This window comes from Chrysemys picta, chromosome 21 (assembly GCF_011386835.1).
Source record: "Chrysemys picta bellii isolate R12L10 chromosome 21, ASM1138683v2, whole genome shotgun sequence".
Taxonomy (NCBI): Eukaryota; Metazoa; Chordata; order Testudines; family Emydidae; genus Chrysemys; species Chrysemys picta.
Window position 1 is genome coordinate 11,043,946 of NC_088811.1, and position 18,528 is coordinate 11,062,473.

The 18,528-nt window shown below is 40.4% G+C and overlaps 1 protein-coding gene across 6 annotated transcripts in view; it reads left to right on the forward strand.

Moving 5' to 3' along the window:
- The window catches only part of UBE4B (ubiquitination factor E4B), a 64,356-nt gene that overhangs the window by 16,303 nt on the left and 29,525 nt on the right, over nucleotides 1-18,528 (forward strand). For 2 of the 6 annotated variants that reach the window (XM_005292846.5, XM_065575453.1), the window contains exons 3-10: nucleotides 4,083-4,218; nucleotides 4,624-4,711; nucleotides 8,653-8,797; nucleotides 9,719-9,947; nucleotides 11,390-11,563; nucleotides 12,779-12,892; nucleotides 16,890-17,031; nucleotides 17,572-17,672. In XM_005292846.5, coding sequence (XP_005292903.1) covers nucleotides 4,083-4,218; nucleotides 4,624-4,711; nucleotides 8,653-8,797; nucleotides 9,719-9,947; nucleotides 11,390-11,563; nucleotides 12,779-12,892; nucleotides 16,890-17,031; nucleotides 17,572-17,672 — 1,129 coding nt within the window. Of the gene's footprint in view, nucleotides 1-4,082; nucleotides 4,219-4,623; nucleotides 4,712-8,652; nucleotides 8,798-9,718; nucleotides 9,948-11,389; nucleotides 11,801-12,778; nucleotides 12,893-16,889; nucleotides 17,032-17,571; nucleotides 17,673-18,528 lie in introns of all 6 variants that reach the window. The other 4 variants (XM_005292845.5, XM_042852909.2, XM_005292847.5 and 1 more) reach the window with 4 other exon arrangements.

An 18,528-nucleotide genomic window follows, 5' to 3' on the forward strand; every position in this document is an offset into this window, starting at 1 on the left:
AAGTGGAGTCAGGAATAGTCTTGGCTTCTGGTGCTATGCTCTGGCCATTGGGCTGAATTCCTACCCCATTTAAATTAGAGGTTAAAGACTCATACCCTATTCCTTGAGATAGAGGTTTGCTTTTTCCCCTTCTCAAGAGAGAGTGGTTATCACCCCCTCTTCTATGAACTCTTCTTTAAGGCCCCATTTCGAGGCCACAATCCTCTAGCTAAGCAGGGTTTGGACACACTGCCTGATCAAGTTTGGCAGGTTATGGTTTGAAAATCGTACTCATTAAAACAAAGTGCTTGTTCTGTTCCTTCTTAGCTTGTCTTATTTTAGTTTGTAATTTAAAAAATATTAGTTTGCATTGGGATTACCCTGTAAGTGGATGGAATCCAAAATGGTGGTTGATCCTACAGAACAGTGGATATTCCAGCTGCACCTTGCTGCATGAATCTGCCATACTTTTCGGAAGAGAGCAGTTAGAGCACTAATATTTGCCTCCTGCAAATCTGAACCTACTGGTACTTCTGTTAATACCTAGCATTTACATGGCACTTTAAATCTTCAAAAAGCTGCACAGACCTTAACTAATTAACATTGAAAAGGTATGATTACATTACACGTGGCTTTTAGCATATACAGTGGAATAAAAGAAATGCCCACACACAGATTTTGCCCAAAAGCTTCTCCTTCCCTCCTGAAATGGGGAGGATTGGCTGGGTTCACTCTAATTATTTCTCTACTTTTTTTTTTTTTTTTTTTTATTAACAGAAAAATTGATTACCACTGATAACTAGATGCCTTTCAAGCCACCTAACCTGGGGAATTGGGAGACTGACATAGTTTAGGAGTAAGAGCAAATAAACATCCCCACTAGCTTCCATAAATAAATTAGAAGATTTAAAAAACTGAGCTCTGCAATATGCATTTCAAATGCGGAACTTAATCATCTGAAGAAAGTGTCTCAAAATTCCAGCTATACATTAACATTAGGAAATCTATTTTTAATGTACAAGATGGCTTTGAGAGTAACCAGTTGTGTGAACTTAACTGTCAGCTGGTGTCTCTTCATTTGCCCCTAGCATGGCAAGGCTTTAAGGAGTGCATACTAATTTAGTGTTGCTCCATCCCCATCAAGTTACTGGGCCATCACTGCACTTTGTCAATAGTTCAGTCCTTTTTTGGAAGCTAAATCGGTACTTGTTATCAGAAGTGTTCTGAGAACTAAGGCTGCAGAAAACCCATAGAAAAAAGCTAACACACATTTTGAAGGGGGTGTTATGGAGAAATAACCAACTCGGTGACCCTTTTCAGAATATGCCCTATTTTTGGCTACCTGTTTCAATGTATAGATTTACTGTGTATATCGGAATCATGTTAAGATACAATAGTACTCCCTCAAATTCTGATAGATGGGACCATGCTGTATTATAACATGATTCCCCCAACACAGTACTTTGTGTGTGTGGTGTGGAGCTAATTTATTGACACCCTCTCTGCGTTGCAGCTGAAACTTTTCTAACAATAACCATATGGTTGTTTCTAGTGTAGGTCCCTGACCAAGTTGAATAGGGATTTTTTTATGACAATTTAGCCAAATTATGCCACAGTGCATACTGTCTCCCATTCCATGTTTATAACATGGATTTAAAAATACAAAAACCCTTTTCCATATTGGATAAAGAAACTGCTAGAAACAAGGACATCTGACAACTTCTCGCTTAAACTAGTTTTACACCAGTGTAACTCCATTGAAGTCAATGGAATTACTCCAGATGTACACTCATATGTAGAAAGAGAATCTGGCCCAACCCCATTTAAATAGCTATTGCTAACATGATTTGTTATAAAGTGTGGACACAACCAGAAGTTTGTTTTTTAAAGTGTTGAGAAGGTGTTTTACTTAATTTATTCTTCATTTTGACCAAATGAAGCAAAATGTTTTTTCCCAAATTATATTCTTCTGCAGACTGGCCTTACTTTTGCTGTTCAGATTTCCTCATGAGGTTGAAATTTGTGTCAAGGCTTTGAAATATTTTGTGAAGAAACTGCTAAAACAAACCACTTGCAGAAAAAATGGCATAATCCTGCATCTGTTCTACTTCACTGTCCACATTGTTAACTTGAAAATGTGATACTGCCATAAGCATGGGAGAAGCTACTGCAGAGTAGAGTAATGCTGGAACAGGCCCAGTGCTAGAATTTAAAAATAGATTATCAATCTGGTTTTACACTTTTTACCTGAAACCTAATACTAATCGGGGAATATCTTGTAAATAACAGATGGAAAACCCTATAGGAGTGGAATTCACTGCTGCTTTTATATTAAACAAGCAGGCTAATAATACCTTTTTCTTTGCTTGGTCTTCAAAGAGCCCAGTTATCAGCATACAAGTATAATACCTCAGAACTGCTACAGTAACAGTTTATAATTTAATAATTTATTACTAGGCAAGACTTAACCTAACATCCCTCTCCCTGACCAAGTATCACCAGGCAGAAATTTTAGGAGTGTGCTGCACTTCAGCACTGACCTCCTATATGGATGTCAGTAGCGCTCAGTCTGCTTTCAGTAGTTTGAATCCAAGGTTTATTCTGCATTAATATGAAGTTTGTATGTGTATTTTTCCCTACACCCTTGAATGCTGGTGTGCATGCCTTCACATCAGAGATAACCTGGCTGATTGGCACCCAGGTTAGCCTAGCCATGTTGCATAGCTGCACTTCAATTATTTTATCCTCACTGGTGCTGCACTCATCTGTCTGCATATCTAGGATATCTGGGGCATATCGCGTGGTTCTTTGTGCTTTAGTAAGTTGAGCCACACTGGTTCTTTCCCACTGAATTGTGGGAGAACTTGTTTGCCCTTCTTGGCACATGGAGGGAATCATGGGAAAAGGGACAGCATTTGAATGGTCTTAGCCTGCATCCTCACTGCAAAGTGGGCAGGATACTACGCAAGCGAAAGCCTCACTTGGGGTTTAGACTATACTCCATGACTGGCCAGCTAGCGTGGTTGAAAGCACCACTGAACTCGGGGTGGAGGTTTTAGTGTGTGGAGGAGAACCAGTTTATGGGCAACACTCAGGTCACAGCCGAGGTTAACTCTGCAATGAAGACTATAACTTTTGTGTTCATCTGAAGATAGATAAACAGACGGGGTTGGTATGACCTGGCAGTCTTTTGACAGCATATAGCACTGTCTTACACATGACCAGAGTTTGATAGTGAGCTTAGTTCCTTGCTTGGGAAGGTGGACTGGGGTTGCACTGGTGGGACCCAGACGTAGATGTACCAACCTGCCTCAAAGAGGAGAGTTTGGTCACTGCAGACAGGTCTGGCGAGAGAGATTCCTTTTTTCTTCCGGCCCAACCCACAAAAGCAAAAATGGATTTGCATATAAACTGCTTTTGGTGCAAACTATTAGCTTGTGTGTGTGCGTCTGTGAGGGTGATCTGTCCACATGAGGGATGGGGGTCAGACGGATGGAGACACAGTGATACCTATACATATCTAATAATATATCTATAAACGACTCCATGAACTTTAAAACTTGGCAACAATTTGCTGTGAGGCACATCTTCTGATTTGGTCAGTCACTTTCTACAGCCTGAGGCTTGTTGTTGTTTTGTCTATTAACAGCATGTACATTATTTATTTGCTTTAGGATTAATTTTTAAAAACTGGCTGACCTCACAAAGCTGTAGGGAAATTGCATCAAAGCCCCAGTATGGATTACCTTCCTCTCACATTGATCACTTCAGGCATTTGCATTCAGTGCAATTTTTTGGAGGGAGAGGGGTGGGAGAAGGGTGTTATTGAGCTGAATAAGTGTATTTGACACATCCACATTTCTTACCTGAGCATGTTGGAAAAGAAGGAAAAATTCCTGTAACCCTCTTTTTGAGCTCTGGTGTAAATCACTGCCAATATGTAAATCTTGCTGCTATGTAAACCTTGGTACAGTAATACATTACCTGGAATCCTTAATAGCTGGAATGAGAAATGATTGCAAAAAACTACATGGACCTCACTGGATAATTATGTGGTGGCTTCCTATCTCTGCAGCACTAATCTGATTGTTGCTTTTCTTTAGGAGTAGCCCACCGAAGCCAGAGCAGCGAAGGAGTGAGTTCGCTCAGCAGTTCCCCATCTAACAGCCTTGAAACACAATCTCAGTCTCTCTCCCGGTCCCAGAGCATGGATATTGATAGTGTCTCCTGTGAGAAAAGGTAAAGAACGCTGCTTATACTACCAGACAGGTACTGCAATACAGGCCATCTAAATATGTACAAAGAAAATACACTCTTTATCTTCCACTCCCAACATGTTAAAGGTCAAGGTTAAAATGCTGTATTATTTCCTACAGTGTATATTTTTCTTTGCCTGCTTAAGAAATTCAGTGTCATATTTCCTGTGTTTAAAGCAAACATAATATGAGAGGCAGACCCAAAAGACCCATTTACTGGCTAGTAACTTTTAATTGCCACATTTATGGATCTGGCTATTCCCATGCATCCGTCCTCTTTCCTCAGCAGTTTCCATTTAAGAGAACACTCCTTCAGTCAGCATCTTCATAAAGAACTGTCTTTGGGTTTCCAGCAGTTAATGGGCTCTTCTGTTCTTTCCTCTTACAGTATGTCCCAGGTGGATGTAGATTCAGGAATAGAGAACATGGAGGTCGATGAGAGTGATCGCAGAGAGAAAAGGAGCCTGACTGATAAGGTTGGCTAGTCCCAGAGTCTCTTTCATTTCAGGCCAGATGTAGAAACTCTGTATTGTGACGTTTTAGCTCTTGCATTTTATAAGCGAGTTTACTTGGATTATGAAACTTAATGTTTAAATTTAAAGCACGACTGTTTTATTGTTTAGTGTAATGCATGCTACTGTTTCATAAAGTATTAGATTTGTTTTACAAAGACTTTGGCTTAGACTCAGTCTACTGCCTTTTACGTGTATTAGTGAGGCAAATGGACTAATAGATGAGCATTATGGTACTGGCTTTGTTCTCAATTTTTCCGTGCAGATGTCTTGCTTTCCCTTTTACCTCTAGAAGTTTTAAATCAGACTTAGAGAAATGTTCCTAATCAGAATCAATCTTTGGTAGGCCCCCCAAAGGATATGGAACAATAGTCAGACTGGTGGAAGAGCAATATACAGTATTTCTCCTAATCTGTCTTCCATTGGATCACTCACCTTTATGCCATATAGATGTTTTTGAGGGGAAGTACCCAGCCTTCAGGCTTCATCTGACTACACTCCCTTCCTCAAATTCCCTGATCAAACCTAAAACAGACAGAACTCCATGAGATAATGAACTTTTGTAGCAAGCAACTGGATGGTCTCAGAGTGTTTTCTGCACAATAGCTTCAGCAATCCAGTTGATGGAAAAATGCTCTCAAGAGACCTAGGGAGGGATATTCTACCTTGCAATAAAATTAGTTTAACCCTCAAAATCTGATTTTTCTGCAATTAGATCAAAGCAAACACTTGTTACGGGAAATAACGGATATAATTTTGAAGATCATGTTCTCCTTTGTAAAGCGCTTTCAGATCTCCTAATGAAAAGCACTATGAGAGTTAGGTATTATTATTATTAATTTATTACAAAAGAGAGAAAGAAGAGCAGCTAGCTCTCCCACCCATCTAGGCAAGGGATGGGACCCTGAAGAGCAGAACAGGGGGGAACCAGACCCAAAGCTCAGATTCACTCCGAAGTTATCACTTGACTCTGGGTCCAATGCTAGAAATGCAGCCTTAATGTGGGTGTGGAGAAGCTTCCACCACCATTTTTGCAGTGCTCCTTCTAAGCCTTTGTTTACCTCTGCACTTTCAGTAATAAGCTCAGTTGGTGAAAGTCTGGCTTTGAGCCATGTTGCAATAACCCTGATGCAGAACTTATTTTTCTGAGCAGTCACTGGTTGCAAGCCAGGCAGTCAGACCGCTTCCATTGTGCTGCTGTGAAATAAGTAGTTTCAAATCAAGGGTGGCTTGAATGGTGGGGGGGTTCAGTGGAGAGTACGAAGAAGCTTTGCAAACTTGGCTTGATTCCTCTTTAGCCTTCTGACTACTGTGAGTGAATGAATTGGAAAGGAAGCACCCCAAACCCAATTTATAAGTAGGAAATTTCCTTCCCTTCCTTCTGCATGGAAAATGTGGGCATTATTTTAGAATAACTTTGATATTTTGATAATGTCAGTATTGAAGCCTTTTTGTGTGCATGAAAAGGAAATAGAAGAGTTTGGGGTTTAGTTCTTGTGTTGTGTGAAATAGAAATAGTACCAGTTTAATTGTACATGCCTTACGGTTGTTAATTGAATTCACACTAAGTTATCATATCCTGCCCAGGCGTCTAGGTTATTTGAGGTCCGTAATCCTGTGTATTGTTTCTTGGCTGCAGAGGAGGGATGGAAAAATGGGAAACAATAGTGGTAGATAACTTTTGTGGGAGTGGTAAGGAAACTGAGGCAATCTTTGCTGGATCTTGAGAGCTAACCTGTCAGATTTTTTTTTCAGTTTTTTTCCAGTTTGAATTTTCTCCCTCCCCTGCCAACCTTTCTTTTTTTTAAAGAGAGCAACTTCTTCAGAAGATACTGACTTATCCTGATACTTTTTTAAAAGCTCAATATCAGCTGAATACCTGATGTGTTCTAGCTGATAACTATCCCATACTCTTCCAGGAGAATGGGCTTTGATCCAACAGGCATTTTCCATCTCTTAACTGGTATGGCTTAAAATCGCATTTGCTGGGGTTTTGTCATTGTGATGTGATCTGGCCCTTTTACTTTGTGTAACACACAACTTTAGCATGTATTGGAAACTGATGTACGGTAAAATGAGAACAAAGGCATATGGGTTCAAGCTATTCCAATGCAGACCACCTCAGATGAATTGTATTGCTTAAGTCAGTAGCTGCAGTTGTTGCCATTAAAAAGTCAGCATTTGCTGACAAGAAGGAAAGAGAGTAGAAAAGATAGCAACAAGTGTGTTGGGTTGTGGTGTGATGGAATAAGGAAAAGTGGGATGAGGACAGTCCAGTCACCAATCCAATGACCAGTGTGTCCCAACAAAAGGTGTTTGGGAACTGGTGGAACGTGCCCTACATCATAGAGCTCCAAGTGCAGGGTTCTTGCTGGGAAGTGCTAGAGAAAAAAAGAAGAAATAATTTTAGGCAGAAACCACTGACCTTTATGCAACAAGTATTTTCAGTGTTCTTGAGTGATTCTTATGTCTAATTACAGTTAGCCAGGCCAGCCATGATGGAGAACAAAGATTGCTGGTTGCATATATGTCCTGGAAAGGTTTTTAAACACTCTCAATCCCTCCCTCTTTGCAGATGACAATTATTTGAAACTTACTTCCCTTATTTCTTGAGCCACTTTTCTATCTGTGCGCCCCAACATCTGGCATCACCTTTGTAAAACCACGGTAATTCATTCCTTGTGTTAGCAATTATTTATAGTGACAACTTTTTGAGGGGAATAACTGCAGAGAAGCTTGTTTTGCCTTGGAATTGAATACAGTTAACATGACTTTGCTAAGTGAAGGGAGGAGAGGAATGAGGCAGGCCCTTGAGTACTTTGTCCTGCTCTTTCCTCTTTCGAAAGAGAAGCAAAACCTTGGGGCTGGGTGAAACAAAAGCTAGATCGAGCAAGCAACAGTTTGTAACAGCTCTCCCCAAGTGTTATGACCAAAAGTTTTCACTTGGTATCAGGATTAATTTTCTCCGTTTTATTTTATTTTTTTCTTGTATTCTCTGTTTGACAAAGTACTTATTAACTATGCTGGGACCTATTTACATTCATTCAGGTCTCATCTAGCAACTGGAAATCCCCAGTTGCTTCCAGGTATCACAGCGTGCAAACTGCAATGTCATTTAGAGTGGAACTTCCGTGTAGAATTAAGTTTTTAAGAGACGCTGACTTGTGCCGTGAGACTGCTCCTACTCCCATTTAAGTCAATGGAAGTACTTCAAAGAGTTGGGATCCGACTATGAATAAAGAGCGTTCCTCTGTATTTAACATTCTGCAAGCCAGCTAACTGGAAATTGTGTCCATACAGCAGTTAAAAACCATTATTTTTGTTGGTCTTTTTTTTTTTTTTTTTGGTAAAACAAAGATTGGGATTAAAAAGAGGGGGAAATCTTTAGGTTTTCATTTTGAGATGAAATCTTAAAAAATTGAGGTCCTGTCTGCTCTGGGTGGACGTTAAATAAAATTAAAATCAACATAGAACTCTTGTAAGAGTAGAGAGTTGCGCCAGTATCTAGGCTAAAATTTTTCTTCCTCCCACACTATTTTCTAGTATGATGTATGCCAGTTGATTAGCACCATATAGTTGTGTGATATCATTTCATTTCTCCTAATACTCTTCTTTGTATAATTTTTCTTTTTGAAATATTTTCTGATACTGGTATGACTGTCCTTTCATAAGCACACAGAATCTGCTACCAGAGTCTAGTTGTGGCTTTCAAACTGACATGTAAGAAGCCTTGCAGAACATTTTCTTTACAGAATCAATGGATAATAAGTGTTGGATTTTGTTTGTCCTGTTTCCTTTTGCCACCAGAGCTGATTTAAGGTGTCGTATTTTGCCTGTTGAAACTTTGACTTGCATAAGCCAAACCAAAATGAATGCAAAAAATGTTTCCCTCTTCCCTCAACAAGGAGCCTCCATCAGGATCTGAAGTATCCGAGGAGCAGGCCTTACAGCTGGTCTGTAAGATCTTCAGAGTATCCTGGAAGGACCGAGACAGAGACGTCATCTTCCTCACTTCGCTCTCTGAGCAATTTAAGCAGAACCCAAAAGAAGGTAGGAACTTCAGCTGTTCCCATTGTGCTAGTTGGGGTATGAAAGAACAAATTGGAGGAGTCTTGTCATTGTTTTCAAACATTAAAATGGTGTGGCTGGCTTGTTGTCTAGCTTCATCTCTAGCTTTTTGTTCGGCTGCAGTCCTATAACTGATGCTGCAGTGATGCTTGAGCTTTTCTAGCTGCATTCTTTGCTTGATGCAGAAGTTACTGAGCACAAAATACATTTGTCATCAGCAGATGCCGTTACAATGGGGCCACAATACATGGACAAAGGCGAGATTCTGCAAGGTGCTGAGCACCAGCAACTCCCGTTGAAGTCAACGGCCTTAACAAAATTGAGCAATCTGTTGTTGGGAAACTATTGTGGCAGCATTGCCGTGCTTTTGACTCTTTCAGAAACCCTTTTAAATTGAAGTATTCAATATTGCATCATCCTAGATAGGGCTGCTGTTCATTTGATAAAACTAAGGAAGTCTGCTATCTCTTTATTAGGTTGATCGCCATTTCCTCAGATATAAATGTCCGCTTACTAGATACCAAAATACTTCATTGCTCATTTAAACTTGTTTGCTTTTCCTTGTGACATTCTGTGACCTAACTCAACAAAAGGAAGGAAAATACAACAGAGTTTAAAAAGAAAATTATCTGTAATGTCCACAGTAATGACATTAGACCATGCACAATTCTTTGCGTTTTCCACAAACCTTGAGCTTGCATGTTGCTGTATTCTCAAAACCCGAGATGATAGAGACCAAATTATAATTTTTAAAATAAAGTAACCTCGTCTATTGCTCTTGGCAACAATAGCATTTAATTTATGGAAATAGAAGAAAATATTTTGGTTGAGCTAACCACCGAGGTCCCTCAGGAGAATCCTCATCGCCACACCAATCCATAATTTTCTTGCTGTCCTCTTCAGTGTTCTCAGATTTTAAGGACTTGATTGGCCAGATTTTAATGGAAGTTCTGATGATGTCCACCCAGTCAAGGGATGAAAACCCATTTGCCAGCCTGACAGCCACATCCCAGCCAATTGCAGCAGCTGCCCGGTCACCTGACAGAAATCTGATTCTAAACGCTGGCTCCAACCCAGGAACAAGTCCTATATTCTGTAATGTGGGCTCCTTTGGTTCCAGCTCTTTATCCAGGTAACTTTGAGTACACTAGACTGTTGGTTTTGTAAGTGTGAGCCTTAGGCCTGATTTACACTTAAAAGGTAGATTGACATAATTGTAGCTCAAGGAGCGTGAAAAATGACACTCCCCTTATGTAGCCATTCTGACTTAACCCCTGGTGTAGACATTAGTAGCTCAACAGAAGAATGCTTCTGTCAACCTTGCTACCGCAAAGAGGTGGCGTTACTACAGTGACAGAACAATCGCTTCCATTGCTGTAGTGTCTAAACTATGGGGTTACAGCAGCATAGCTACAGTGCCATAGTTAGGATTTGTTTACACTACAGAAGCATGAGTTCTTGCATTTAACGTCCTCTGCTTCATATGGGCTTAGAAATGCCACAAAAGCAGCAAGTATAAAAGGTTAAAAAATATGCTTCACCCTGCTGCACCAGCATGTTCTTCCGCCTTCTTGACTGGACTTCCGTGGTTAAATGCACATTCAGTAATTAAGGCCAGATCCTCAGCTGATGTAAACTGATACAGCTCCATTGAAGAGAAATGGATATAAACTAGCCATCGACAAGTTTAGGCTTGACATTAGACAAAGGATTCTAACCATCAGAGAAGTGAAGTTCTGGAACAGCCTTCCAAAGGGAGTAGTGGGGACAAAAAAAACTAACTGGCTTCAACACTGAACTTGATAAGTGTGTGGAGGGGGAGGTATGATGGGACAGTCTACAATGGCATGTAGCTGATCTGTGGCAGCAAATATCTCCAACAACCCGTCATGGGACACTATATGAGAAGGGCTCTGAGTTGCAGAGAATTCTTTCCCAGCTGTCTAGTTGGTAGGTCTTGCCCACATGCTCAGGGTCCAACCGATCCCCATATGTGGGGTCGGGAAGGAATTTCCCCCCACGTCAGATTGGCAGAGACCCTGGGGGGGGGGGGGGGGGGTTTCACCTTCCTCTGCAGCATGGGACACGATCACTTTCCGATTTAAACTAGTGTAAATGGTGGATTCTCTGTAACTTAAAGTCTTTGAATCATGATTTGAGGACATCAGTAACTCAGCCAGAGGTGAGGGGTCTATTGCAGCAGTGGGTGGCCGAGGTTCTGTGGATTGCACTATGCAGGAGGTCAGACTAGATGATCATGGTAGTACCTTCTGACTTTTAGAATCTGAGTCTATGAAGTAATTGGAGCCTCACTGACAGGTGAGGATCTGGCTCTTAACTTTTAAATGTATAATCCAAGCAATGAAATTGATACATTATTTAAATATTGCAAATATCCTAAAATGAGAATCAGTAGGTAAAAGCATTGTATGTGATGTGTTACGTGGAATATTCATATACTGATTGGTTAGTAGTAGTGGGGTGTTTCTGTTGTTCATTTTGTCTCTCGCTTGCCCTTCTTCTATGTATCCTAAATAGCTGCTTTTTTTCCTTTTCCCCACTTAATTGATTTAGTCTCTATGGGACTAGTCCAGCTCCTAGTAACAATTTCTCAAGCCATGTGCCAATGACTGGTTCGTCTGTTACCCCACCAGCCAGTTCACTTGCCATCACATCTGTGCCTTCCATTTCTGTCAGCCCTCATCTCACAGCAGCAAGTCCTTCTGGAGTCCAGCCCTCCTCTCCAAGGTACCACCCATATACCATCACCCACCCCTGGGGCTTTTCAGCTTCTCATATCCCACGCTCCTTGAATATCTCCATCCCAGCTAGCTCACCAAGTCCTCCAGTCATGGCTACCAGTCCTCAAGCTGTGCCAGTCAGCTCGTCCAGACAGAGGCCCACAACAGTGGGCCCACCTTTGTCCACTGCTTTGCCCGGTACCTTGAGCAGGAGTTCTTCTTTCCTAAACAGGATTCCTTCTAGGTAATTCACAAGCACAAACAGTGTCTATTACATATGCAGTGCAGGGTGTGGTGCATTTATGCTGTTTGGAAGAACTTGTCTCTGTACTGAGCTCACTCTACTTACCAAGCGTTGATTTTTCTGTTGGTGTTGAGCTAATACGTTGACTTGCTAATATATTGACTTGCTAACAAGCCCTGGCTGCCAAAGTACTAAACCTTTTTCTGTAGGTATTTGATATTTAACGTAATTGGCATAAAGGTAGCAATATCATTCTATATTTCCCCTTCCTTTTATTCTCCTTTACCCCCCTCCTTACTGGTAAACTATCTTCCTTTCGTTTAAATTGCAGTTCAGTCACTCATGCTGGATAGTCTATCAAAGAGGTCTCCTGCTTTGTAATTAACTTGGTGTGGATCTTCAGTTGGTTTGTTGAATGCTCTTGCTTGCTGGAGTATGTCAGATTTGACTCCTTAGTGTACAGATTTAAATGATAGATTAGCTTCTCTTTGTCAGCAAAGACAGGTACTAACTACTATGCAAGCCCTCCGCTAGCTGCTTCCAGGATCCCCCAGCCTCTGCAGGAGGGAGAAACCAACAAACAGCCTTTTTGGTGCTCTCATTTTTTGCTCTGCAAATGCTGTGGTTCAGTTGAGCAGCTCAGAGCTCTGATCTTTAGTATTCAGTGAGATCGAAGGGCTTCCATTTATGCTGTACTTTTTCTAAAGACTCTCCTTGTTTACTTCATTAGTTGTGTATGAATGTTTTTATCTTGGTATGTGAATAACTCATAGTCAGTAGCGTCATGGAGCATGTTAGCTTAATTTTGATTTTTCTAATGTCATGGATTGTATTAACCATTGTTTGCTGCATGTTTAGGAAGATTTTTGACAGATAATTTATAAAGGAAAACTATAGCAGTTTTACTTTTCCTGCTGTCTTTTCATTTTTAAAATCTGTTTTGTTCTCTGATGGCCTTTTTCGCTTTTGTTGCGGTAGTATATACGACAATCCTTTCTCCCTCCTCTTCCTTGCCGTTTCTGATGTGTCTGGGGACAGTAGTGATGAAGAAAACGAAGATGGTGATTTTTCTTGTGTCCAGTTTGGGTCCAGGTATTGGAGAAATAGAATGTAACTTGCATGTTTGGGTGCTCTAGGAACTAACAGTTTGTGGAGCTTTAAGCGTTCTTCAGTGGAACTTTGGAAATAAGTAAAGGAGGAGATAACTTGGACAGGTCTTAATGGGAGATGAAGGATAAACATGCGTAATGAGTCCTACTTAGCCAGTTCTTTTTAAAAAAAAGAGACGACTCAGAATACAGGAAATGTTAGTCATGTTGCCCTTCAGGTTTAATGACTACAAAGTCTGAAATAGCCGTGTAAGTGGAACTCCTTACTGAATGCATGATATGAGGAATATTGCTCATCAAAAACTACATCCTTTAAAGTCAGTGCTATCTCCTGCACAAGCACTTCTTCTGAATACTTGAAAATGAGGACAGAAGTTAGTGGGGAGTAAAAGACCGATCCAGATCCTCAACTGATGTAAATTAGTGCCGTTTCATTGAAGTTAATGGAGCTACAGCAATTTACTCCAGCTGAGCATCTTTCCTCTAATCTGTGAAGCACATGTTACCTGATTCTCAAGTGCACAAGTAGAAATCAGCAGCCAGTGGAGATGGGGTGGTGAAGACTGATACATTTGGGACACTAAGTTGGGGAGAAAGATAGCTTATTGTGAGTCAAAGACATGGCCATCCCATTGTGAAGTTCTTCAGTTTATATGGCACTGAAATACATGACAACAAAATGAGAATGGATATGTTCACTGCATGTGGAGGTTACCTATTAGCCTTGCAAATATATTACACTTCGTTGAATATTGAATGGGCCAGGCAGGAGATGCCTCTAGGAATGACAATGAAGGGTAGGATCTTCTGTAATGATGTGTAGCTGGAGAATAATAGCAAATGGCTGAATGTGTATCGCAGTCTCTCAACCTCCTTTGAAACATTTTTGCTGTAGGATGCAACTTCTGAAATGAAAAAAATAAACAACTCCCTGAATGCGTGTTGCTCAGTTCTAGATGATCTGTTTTCCTGGTCTGGCCCTGGTGATATTGGTTCCATTATTCCCATTAAAAAATATCTATAAGAAACATTTTTGGCATCTATTCTTTTCTTTTGCACTTAGCCAAATTAGGAGATGGGTGTGGGAATAGTATATGGGAAGCATGCCCTTTGGAGAAGGGGAGTTCTTTGGAAAACAATAGCTCTATAACATTTCCAGCATATTGAATACTTTACACCCATCTTCAGTTTCCTGACCCAAGCTGATGGCGGCCAGCCGCTGATCTGTCTTAAGATACTGTAAAGGCTTCTTTATAGCAATAAAAATCTAATCATGATGCTTACAACATTGTGCTTATTGTCTCGTGTATTCCAGATAGGGTGTTTATATCTTGAGTATAACAAAGAGCCAATAAGACTTTTTAAAAGGAGAATTTAGTCTGAATATTAATTTTTAAGAATTCCTAAATTAGAGAAATCTACTTAGGATTTGAAGTATCCTCCCAAGAGAAGTGGGTGGAAGCACCATTGCTTGGGACTTCTAAAACTAGACTAGACACCGAACTGGAAAGTGCCATGTAGGGAGAAATCCAGTCCTGCACAGGAGTGGAGGAAAGTCCAGCGAGACCTTTCCAGCTCTTATGTATGTGGTTGTCCGTGGTGGAACATTAGAACATAACTCTTGTGACAAAGTTAAAAACTGTAGATTTTATAAATAGTTGTTGGAAGATTCTCAAAGAGGTGAGTTGAATAAACTCCCATCTGCCAATCCACACTGAGTGATTTCAGGAGAAGTATTTTATTCAGATTAAAGTTTTGCAGTTTGTGTACAGGGAATTCTGTGTTGTTTTCACCCTTTGCTTTAATTTCAAATCTTACACCTGTGCTATTGAAAACGTAGCCCAGATGTCAGTTAACACAATTTGTGCAGTGTAATCTCTTATGGGACTGACACGCTTCAGGTGGCTTTGCTGGTATGTTATGTCGTGACATTCTAACTGACTGCAGAGGAATATCAGTGTAAAGTATTAACATGATAATCTAACATTTATGCAATAACTTTCATTTTGAAAGTTACAAAGCACTTTGCCTGTGTAATAAACATATATAGCTGTGTGTAGGAATCATTTCAGCCATTGCTGAAATGAAGTTGCCTATAAAGTAACTAACTTTGGCGTGAAAACCCTTTTTTGAAAAGAAGTTGATATTGTACAAATAAAGGTGGTGATTTTCAGGCTGGAGGTGAGAAACTCCAAAGAGGCTACATGGAGAAAAGCATATGTATGTGTAGTTTTACACTGGATCAAAGCTTGAACCAATAACATGTCAGTAGGGTTAAACTGGTTATTGGGGTGGAGATGTTAGCAATGAGACAGACGGTATGTCTATACAGCAAATAAAAACCATGGCTGGCCCATGCCAGCTGACTCAGGCTTGTGGGGTTGTTTCATTGCTGTGTAGACTTCTGCGCTGGAGCCTGAGCTCTGAGACCCTCCTACCCCACAGGGTCCTAGAGCCTGGGCTCCAGCCCAAACCCTGGGTCTCTGGGTATGTCTGCATAGCAGTGAAACAGCCATGCAGCCCGAGCCCCATGAACCCAAGTTGGCTGGTACGGGCCAACTGCGGGTTTTTGTTTGCTGTTTAGACATACCCAGAGACCCTGAAAAATGGCCTTGTGAAGAATAGCTGTTTGACCACCCATATTGACAGGTTTTTATTTTTTTAAACTTGTTATATGTAGTTGTAAACTATTTTATAAACTGAGATTTGCATGTTAAATAAAATTGCCAAGTTTAAACTGGAGAGAAAGAGAGACTTGGGATAGAGGATCAAGGAGAAAAGGGTTCTGTTCCTGTGTCTGTCATGGATTTCCCGTGTAACCTTGGGCAAGTAACTTCATCTTTCATTTTTCATGTCTGTAAAATAGAGGATGGTGATGAATGCCTATCCCAAGGCAATAAATATGAGACACTGCCAGAGATAGAGGTATCAAAAAGGAGGTGTTGGTGTTAGCTAATAACCTAAGGCACCACATGTTGTCAGGACCAGGTGGTATATCCAAGAATTCTGACAGACAAAAGAACGCAGTGTCTGAGCTGCTAATGAAAACAACCAGTCTCCTAAAAGTGAGCTGTTGTATTGGAGAGCTGGAGGGAAGCAAATGGGGAACCTATCTTAAAAAACAAAACATGCAGCCACCAGAATCCAGTTTACTTATATAAACTTACATTACTTACGTATGGATTTACTTACGGGGAGGAGGAAACGTCTTACACTTCTGTGATTCACATTCCTGTGATTCGAAGAATTACAGCCCAGTAAACATTGCTTCAGTCACAGCCAAACTATGTGAAATTGTAACTTAAAAATAAAATTTCGTTGCATGATATAATAGGGAGAAACTAGCATGGCTTCTGTGACTGATTATATTAACCAAATGTCTGTGCTCAAAAAATCTGAATAAAAAATTATACAAAAAAAGTATGATTGTGGCTGAATTTACAGTAGATGCCCAAGAGAGAATGTGAAGCAGCTGTGTGGAGGGGTTTTGTTACTTTTTCAGTGTTGCTGGTCAGATAACTTGGGAACCATAAAAAAGAGTGCAGGAGTAGGGTACAACTAGCTAGAAGCATCACTGCTTGAAGACTGGCTGCTTCACCTGTGTAATCCACAATCTGAGAATCACTTTTATAAAGGCCCATTAGCGTTACATGCCTTTTACCATTTGTCAAACATCTTCACTGTCTTGATCCCCCTTTAGGAATTGCATTAGGCTGCTTGCTGAGCAAGCAAAGAACGTGAGTCATGTGAGAATACGGTCCTATCTCAAGATCTGGACAAAAACATTTAGCAACTTCTGCTCAGGTCACACAAACAAACTTACTTTTACAGGTCTTGTCTGCATGAGTGTGGTGTGTTGGGATGAGGTTTTCTGCTATAAAGAAGTTGTTTGCCAGAGACAGTTGGGAGCATGCAAGACATTGGTAGAAGAGGAATATACATCTTGATTTTCTTTTTCTCCATTTTTTTTTTTTTTTAAGTGTGGGAGGCTCTGCTGGAGCAAGTGCTTGTGATTCCTGCAGTGACCATTTCAGCATTGAAACTTGTAAGGAGACAGAGATGCTGAACTACCTCATTGAGTGTTTTGACAGAGTTGGAATAGAGGAGAGAAAAGCACCAAAGGTATTGTAGAGAAGAGTAAAGCCATATTTGCAACAGCACTGAGTCTTGAACTGTCTTCTCTTACTTTACGTTGCCCAGAGGGGAAAGATAGTTTGCAGCAGATAGCTCTATAAAAGCTTTGTGAGAAGTTTTGTTTTATTACTGAGATTCCTATTTGGCCTTTTAAAGTTTGTGTTCAGAACCCCCATCTGTGTTAGTTGGACATCTGTAAAATTGACATTGTTTTGGGGACTGACATGCATCTATCTATTCCCTTTCCTTTGCTTTAAATTGTTTATTACACATAGAACCACATCTCTAAGACCAGCAGCCTTTGCTGTTAACATAAACCTAAACGTCTCCCTTGTAGACAACAGTGGAATGGAAAATATTTAGTTCAGCTCATTAAATGTAATCTGAAGAATCTTTAGCTGGAAATATGCCATCTATGCCATCTGTTTGCTTAGATTGCATGAATGCAGAAGTTGTTCACTGCCTTTCCTGTGTCTTATCTATGAATGTTTTCATTCTGCATTAAAATGATTTTTTAATTCTTCTTAGATGTGTAGCCAGCCAGCGGTTAGCCAGTTACTGAGCAACATCCGATCACAGTGCATTTCCCATGCTGCTTTGGTGCTACAGGGATCTTTAACACAACCAAGGTGAGTAAAGTTGATGTTGGTCATGAAATAGACACACATCTAACACAGAATTTGTATATCTACAGAAGCAGATAAAAATTGAGTAAAATCAGCTACAGAAATGGGACACCTTTTTTGGTCAATATGTATAGTATGTACCATTACATACATACAAAATGGGAAATGATTGCCTAGGAAGGAGTACTGCGAAAAGGGATCTGGGCAGCCATAGTGGACCATAAGCTAAATATGAGTCAACAGTGTAACACTGTTGCAAAAAAAGTGAACATCATTCTGGGATGTATTAGCAGGAGTGTTCTTAGCAAGATAAGAGAAATAATTCTTGCGCTCTACTCTGCGCTGATTAGGCCTCAACTAAAGTATTGTGTCCCGTTCTGGGCGCCACATTTCAGGAAAGATGTGGACAAATTGGAAAAAGTCCAGAGAAGAGCAACAAAAATGATTAAAGGTCTAGAAAACATGACCTACCAGGGAAGATTGAAAACATTGGGTTTGTTTAGTCTAGAAAAGGGGGGACATAAGTTTTCAAGAACATAAAAGGTTGTTACAAGGAGGAGGGAGAAAATTGTTGTTCTTAACCTCTGAGGATAGGACAAGAAGCAATGGGCTTAAACTGCAGCAAGGGAGGTTAGGTTGGACATTAGGAAAAACTTCCTAACTGTCAGGGTGGTTGAGCACTGGAATAAATTGCCTCCGGAGGTTGTGGAATCTCCATCATTGGAGATTTTTAAGAGCAGGTTAGACAAACACCTGTCAGGAATGGTCTATATAATACTTAATCCTGCCATGAATGCAGGGGACTGGATTAGATGACCTCTTGAGGTCCCTTCCAGTTCTATGATTCTGTGATTACAGT